At 56.7% G+C, this 6,927-nt stretch overlaps 2 protein-coding genes across 2 annotated transcripts; both read left to right on the plus strand.

Moving 5' to 3' along the window:
- The first annotated feature begins 259 nt into the window (after nucleotides 1–259).
- Nucleotides 260–1,685, plus strand: MYCTH_2316579 (uncharacterized protein). The gene is made up of 2 exons (XM_003666871.1): nucleotides 260–491; nucleotides 667–1,685. The coding sequence occupies exons 1-2, from the start codon at nucleotides 444–446 to the stop codon at nucleotides 1,372–1,374; spliced, it is 756 nt and encodes a 251-aa protein (XP_003666919.1). The 5' UTR covers nucleotides 260–443; the 3' UTR covers nucleotides 1,375–1,685.
- A 1,967-nt stretch (nucleotides 1,686–3,652) lies between these two features.
- MYCTH_2312073 (uncharacterized protein) lies at nucleotides 3,653–3,951 on the plus strand. Its single transcript, XM_003666872.1, has one exon. The coding sequence runs from the start codon at nucleotides 3,759–3,761 to the stop codon at nucleotides 3,936–3,938; it is 180 nt and encodes a 59-aa protein (XP_003666920.1). The 5' UTR covers nucleotides 3,653–3,758; the 3' UTR covers nucleotides 3,939–3,951.
- Nucleotides 3,952–6,927: the final 2,976 nt, after the last annotated feature.

Genomic DNA, 6,927 nt, shown 5'->3' on the forward strand with positions numbered 1-6,927 from the left:
CATACATACATACATACATACCTATACATACAGTACCTGCGTAACGGGGCGAGGCTTTCGCACGCAACATTGGTGGGGCCACGGCAACGGCTACCTCAGGTAAGAAGCGGGGTTGCCTGACGGCGCCGGGGCTTCCCTGGGCCCGCTCCGATTCAGCGGCTGTTTGGAGGGGAGGAGGGGAGCGCAGGGCGACCTTGGCTCAACGCTCGGCCGAGAGATCTTCCAACGACGTCAGAGTCCAACGTCCGCGCAAACAACCGACAGACGAACCGCCCGACCGCGGTAACGCTTTCCACGGCCGCTGGCAACCACCCGGGAATTGCGTTTCCGGGCAATCACCCTCGGATAACTTTTCTCCTTTCATTTTTTTTCCCTTTCTTTCTTCCTTTTCTTCCGATTTTCCAGGCGTTGGTCCCCGCCTTGCAGCGGCCGCAGCAGCAGCCATGGAGACGCTCCGAAACATGTTTTCGAAGCCGGACCCTCAGGCCCAGGTTCGTGTCTTGTCCCCTTTCCCTCGCCCGGTCTCTCTCTCTCTTTCTTCCCCTTCCAACCCACCCCCCCCCAAAAAAAAAAAAAAAAGAAAAAGAAAAAGAAACCAGACAAACCAATTTATTCCTCTGGCTAACTCGTCGATCCTCCTCCTCCTCCTCCTCCTTCTCCCTCCAGTACCGCAAATGTAACGCCCTCCTCCGAGCCAACATGCGCAAGCTGGACCGCGACATCGCGGCGCTCAAGCAGACCGAGATCAAGACCAAGAACCTCATCATCGCGGCCAACAAGCGGGCTCAGCGGGGCGACCCGTCGCGGCAGCGGCAGGCGCAGCGCGAGGTGCGCGACTTCGCGCGCGAGCTGATCCGCACGCGCAAGGCGAGCGACCGGCTGGTGACGGGGCGCGCCCAGCTCGCGAGCGTGCAGATGCAGGTCAGCGAGGCGTTCGCGCTGCGCCGCATCGAGGGCAGCATCCGGGCCGGCGTCGGCATCATGAAGGACGTCAACGCGCTCGTCCGCCTGCCCCAGTTCGCCCAGGCCATGCAGGAGCTCAGCGTCGAGCTCGTCAAGGCCGGCATCATCGAGGAGATGGTCGGCGACGTCCTGCCCGAGGACGCCGACGCCCTCGCCGCCGACCTGGAGGAGGACGAGGAGGCCGAGGGCGAGATCGACAAGGTCCTCGGCGAGATCCTCAAGGACCGCTTGGTCACCGCCGGCACCCTGCCCAGCGTGCCCCCGCCACAGAAGCAGGTGCCCGCTCAGCAACAGCCCCTCCAGCAACAGCAGCAGCAGCAGAAGCAGCAGGTGGAAGAGGAGGAAGACGAGGAAGATACGGAGGCCATGATGGACCAGATGAGGAACCGGCTGGAGGCTCTGAGGAGTTGAAGTCGCTTGTGAACGCACGCGTTAGATCCGGGGCCGTCGTGTCATCGCTGAGGCTTTTGTTGTCGCTGTTTATGGTGATGGTGGTGATGGAGCTTGTCGTCTTCTTCGTGCTCGGCGGGATGTTGGCGGGCGCTAGGCGCTGGATATCGGGGAACCGCGGCGTTTTGGGCGTTTGGGTCAGACCACTTTGCTTGCTATCGGTTTGGCACGTTTCTACGTCATGTCTGGGACTTTACATATGCGTACTCGTCCGTCTCATGGGGCATACAGATGGCCTCCTGAAATAACATGGGGTCGTTGCAGCTGGCCGTACGCCCATTCGCTCTATTTTTCTGGCCACCTGGCGTGTCAGATATATTTCTTGAAGTCGTGGCCATCGCTAGCTCAGGGGCTAGCATCTCGCACGGTGAGTCGGGGAAGCCAATTTCCTCCTGGGAGCATTCGAGGGAAGTCCGTACTCTGCTTCTTGACCGGTTCTAGTTGGACATGGCTCATCCGTCCTGGGGCTTGACCAAAGTACGCTGTGCTTTGAACAGCAAAATCAATGGCCATATGGCCTGCGATCACGGCCTCGAAACCGTTTAATTTGGAGAGGTTCATGCTGTACTTGCAGTTTTGCTTGCGATTACCAAACATGTAATACGAACAAACGGAACACCTGGATTCTACGCACTTCCGGGCTTCTTTGTTCTCGGTTCTGTCAACCACCGCACAGCACGGCCTCCTTCTCAGACGTCTTCGATGCTGTGGCTTGTCTTCCGATACACATCCCCTTCCGCACCCTCATGCTGCCCAGGTCAATGCAGCATGACTATCAATTCAAATCCCAAAAAGAAAAGAAAATAAAATAGATGCTGATCGATTGACTTTGAAAAGAACGCCAAGAGGGTGTGAGACCGGGAAACTGGAACTGTAATGTAAAGCCTCCTTTCTATCGCTATTGACGCTCATAGACGCCCACTGCCGACAGCCAGATGGCAAAAGAGCCGCCAAACACGAAGAAAAAAAGAAAAAGGGATATGATGCCGCGGGCTGCGTGGGCGAGTTCAGATCGCGGTTCCCATTGACCTCCTAGCGCTCGAGTGATAGTGGTGGTGAGCGAAAGAAACGCGCAAGAACCCCCGAGGCAGAACGCGAGCTTTAAGCGCCCGCCCTTTCCCCCCAACTTGTGTCACACTATGTCACACGACCCGATGATTCGCCGGATCTCGCCGGCGCTTCTCCTATCACGCCTCGATACACACTATACACACACTGCGCACCAAGACTCCAGGTTCAGTTCAGCTCATCTCCTGACTCCTCTCTTTCGCCAACTACCCGTTAGTTATCGTCGTCCTCGCGAACGGAGGGAAACGAGTCATTTCTTGCCGCCGGCGGCAATTTTGCCCTCGCGTGGGGAAAAAAAAAGGGGGGGGTAGAACATGAGCCGAGCTGAGACCGGTAGTAAACGATGCCAGGCCTGATATTGTTTTTATATTATTGCACAAGCGCTGATCTCCACGGGGTAACTCGAAAGGAATAAAAATACGTTGGGCTTTTTTTCACTATAGAGACCCGTCAAGCCAGCGTGCTACAGCAGCGTTACGAGACTCAGATCTTGGTGGTGATGATGATGATGCATTCATAGAGTATCATGCTTGGTTGGCGTGTTGATGAAAAATAATAACTGTATATCCCTCTGATCCTGCCCAGCCCAGAATAATATATAGCAACGTGGTAATCCGTGCAGGGTAGCTGAAGTGCTAGTTACGCCCGTTTGGGAGACAACCACTAAGACGCCGTGGGGGGCCACTGCGTGAATATATCGATGATCACTCTGTCGCCGAGACGGAAGACGATGCTATCCTCACGGTTATCTGGGACGCGTCACTAAGAGGAAGCTTAACCCCACGCTCCGTTCGCCCTTGTGGCAGTGACTTATCTCACGATACATCATGGTGGTTGCTCAAGCATAGGTATTGGGTGTGCTGCGAGCATCTGACGACGACGACAACTCTGGCTGAACGGGGCAGAGAGGTTGGGAAGCAGTCCGGCAACATGATTCGACGTTGAGGTGTTAAACTACACTACCTACCCTTGGCCGACCAAAGAGAGAACCGGCAACCGTGTGTAACTAACGGATGAGAGTTACGAGCAGCTCAGGGCTGGTGTCACTGGACCTGGAACTCGCACCTAGGGGAGAACACCGGACGAATCACGAGTCTCCTTGCGATGCCCATTCCCCGGACAGGTTCGAAGAAGCTGTGGCCCGAGCTGCGGCCTGCAGAAAGTGTGGCGGTGCGAGTCAAATGCATGCATGCACTCCGTCGACGGATTAGGTACTTGTCTACCTGTGGTTTACATATACGAGACGGGATCGCCACTCCAATCATCCGGCGCGGACAATGAGTGACAAGCTTATTGCCGGCGCAGGTCGGGAACGGAAAACACCAACAAAGGTCTCCCCATGGGATCCCGCCGAGAATCCTCCCTCTGTTCAACCTTCCGAACTCCTGAAACGGAACCTCCGCGGCTTCTCTACACTACGGACTCCAACCCTCGAGTCTGGTGATCCTTTCAAATGAAGCAGACCTGACTGATGTGATATCATGTTAGTTACGGCCCCCAGCGACAAGCCACCTCCATTCTCTTCCGTTCCCGCATTTCCAAAAGAAGGATGCGGGAAGATAATAATAGGGATGGGCCAAAAAAAATGCGCCGCAACACCACGCCTCAGGTATTCCCCCTTTTGATACACCGATCAGCCTGCTTATTAAGGCAAGAGGAAAGAACGCGAGATACCCGCTCGAGCACACCACCATTCCCCCCTCGTCCTGGTGGGCGACACGGGGGGAGGACGGGGGAAGTTCAAAGGTGTGGGGGGTTGGGTTTCGCGAAGGCTGCAAGCCCAACATCCAGCCCACGTGTCCGGATGGAGCGCCGGGAAGATGAATGCCCAAGCCCCCACGCTCGCTCCAGACACATCCCGCGGACCGACTTGTCGGTACACTAGTGTAGTGGACAAGCACAAGCACACTAACGTTAATCACAACCGCTGTTCTTTTTCGCCGTTCCCTCCCCCCCCCAAATTTCCCCCTCTCTTTTAGTCTTTTAGTTATTTCTTTTTTTCCGCGGATCCAACCCCTTAGTTCCCGGGGACCCCAAAACTTGGTGACCTTCCCAACTTCCCGGCGTATAACGTCAATTTTCTCGACCGGGGGGAGGGAGAGGGCAGGGGTGGAGGCATGAGAAATGACTGAACGGTCGGTGGACGGGACGGGATCCATTCCACCGGTAGCCAGCGTTTTCGTTTTGCCAGGGAAGGGGTGAGAGACGGGGACATCCTTTTGCCGAAAAGAGCATTTCCTTCGAAGCGAAAGGAAGGGGAAGAAGGCCGCGGTTAACGTTGACTAGCGCCACGGGGAGTCCGATCCCCTGGCTCCGGTTCCTGACTCCTGGGTCTCCCGGAAAAAAATTTTCTTTTCCTCGACGAGGGGGAAGAAACCGAGTCCAGGGAACTGGTGCATGGTGAAATTTCGCCAAAAGGGGGTCTAGTTTCCGATCAGGTGGCTCATTCCCAGCGGGAAGCGTTCCCGCCGGCGCCGCCGCCGACGGCGACAAGGGGCCCCAGGAGGATTAGGCAGCGTACACTAGCTAGCCCGACCGCGGGGAAGGCTTCCGCGTCCCGGAATCCATGGCGAAAGCATGGCCGACATGGATTGGGCTCCACGGTCCAATTTGAGTTGCTGGGTCAGCGCATGGACTCCTTTCCACCGGTGACCAGGGCCCCGGCTGGCCGGCCGCTCAGACACCTTTGCTGCTTGTAGGCTGGGATGAAGTTCATCATCAAAAGTTCGGTTCCCCGGCGGAAGCGACAAGGTCAGTATCCGTTCTGAGCGCTCGTGTGCACGGGGGAGTGTACCGAGTAAAGTTACCAGATGCACGCCAACCTGCAAGGCCCGATAGGATCTCGCCTCCCTTGCGTGCGGCGAAGGCTTCCCGTGAACGACGGAGAGGGAGTGGAGGGAGAAGGGGTAGGATTTTTCTTTTGGGGACCTTGATGTCTTTTTTATTTTCTCGGCTAGTTAATGAGCCCCTGCTTCCGCTGATCAGAACCACCAACCTTTGCGTACTGCGTAGGCTAGGATATTCGTGGAGTGTGCCAGCGAGCGTAATGTATGGACCAGGGCGAGCTGCTGTTTCATCTCAGAAGTGCAGAGTCCGGATCCCATCCGAAGGGAGGGAGCACTCGGGTCCGCGGCCGGGTCCGAGCATGTGTGGTGTTTGGTCAACGTTATCATAGGTCGCCTTTGTTTCGAGACGGAGTGATCTTCGGGGCGGCACAGCGCGACGGGGCACGAAAAACCGCCGAAAACCGCCGTTTCAGCACCAATCGCACAACAGCATGGTTAGTTAGCGCAACTACATAGCGCGTGATGAGCAAGAGCCCGAATGGCAAAATTGTCACCTTCTCTTCGCGTGCAAGCGCTATCATGATCCTCGCTGCCGAAAACCCACTACTGATAAGCGGCGCCTGGGGCGGCCTGGACCGCCCCTTTCTTTGTGTGGGACACCTTGTGGCATTTCTTGAAGCCGACCGTCGGTCGGCCAGTCGGCGAGAAGAACGGTCAATCCGGGGGAGGCGCCCGGGAAGCGGAGCACCCGCCGTCGCGTGTAGCGTTGGTGAAGCAAGCGTACACTAAACGCTAGTGTATGGGGTCTAGCGTGAGATCAGCGGGCAAGCTAAGAGGGTGGGGAGCACCTTCCCCATCTCCAAGTCGTCGTGTAGTAGTGTAATGCGTGCGTGTAGCGTTGTTTTGGCGCCTTCCATCCGGGAATAGTGTGCGCATAGCACAATAAGAAACTCGTCAGCTCTTGCCTCTGGAGCAATTTGTCCGTCAGTTACACGATGCGCAGGCCGGGCGAAAGGGGCGTAAGTCTAGGAAAGTGCGCTTCGAGGAAAGGCGGTCTGGCCCGGGCGTTGGGTGAATTGACAGCTCAGGGAGAGTTGCAGCAGCAGTGCAAAGCTCTCTGGATCGGCCAAGGAGCGGAGAGAGGGTGGCCGATTTTGTTACTATACATGCAGAAACGACAGCTCAGCATAGACCGCCGACATTCAAGGACGGTGTGAAGCTTGCATGACTATCAACAAGTCTGCCGCCATGGCGTCTGGCATTTCGGCAGAGCCTGTCGGTTTGTCCTTATCAGCATCCGATGCGACAAGGCCGTCCGCATGCTCGGCCGCTAATAAGGCTGTTTTGGCACGTCGTCCGCAAAAAAGCCCGTAAATGCGCGCGACGCGGCAAGCGGATAGCAGCAACCCTCGGGAAGCCACACCAGCAAACTGCCGAAACCCGCACTTTGGCGACCGCAACGGACTTCTTGCTTACGGCCGATACCGAAGGGCGCCTCCCAAAGAAACCAGCGCTGGTTCTGCTTCGCTCCGACCTTCCCGCCGATTAATAATAATGAGCCCGTGTTCGAAGTACGGGTGTAATCCTTCCCGGGCCTTCCCGTCCGGGGGAGGCGGGAGGTGAGATAATGCAAAAATGAAGACGGAGTCAGCAATGACTT

This window comes from Thermothelomyces thermophilus, chromosome 7, assembly GCF_000226095.1.
Source record: "Thermothelomyces thermophilus ATCC 42464 chromosome 7, complete sequence".
Taxonomy (NCBI): Eukaryota; Fungi; Ascomycota; class Sordariomycetes; order Sordariales; family Chaetomiaceae; genus Thermothelomyces; species Thermothelomyces thermophilus.

Coding starts and splice junctions, on each gene's coding strand:
- MYCTH_2316579 (XM_003666871.1), top strand. CDS start 444: ATGGAGACGCTCCGAAACATGTTTTCGAAGCCGGACCCTCAGGCCCAG. Junction 492..666: donor AGCCGGACCCTCAGGCCCAG/GTTCGTGTCTTG, acceptor TTCTCCCTCCAG/TACCGCAAATGTAACGCCCT.
- MYCTH_2312073 (XM_003666872.1), top strand. CDS start 3,759: ATGAGTGACAAGCTTATTGCCGGCGCAGGTCGGGAACGGAAAACACCA.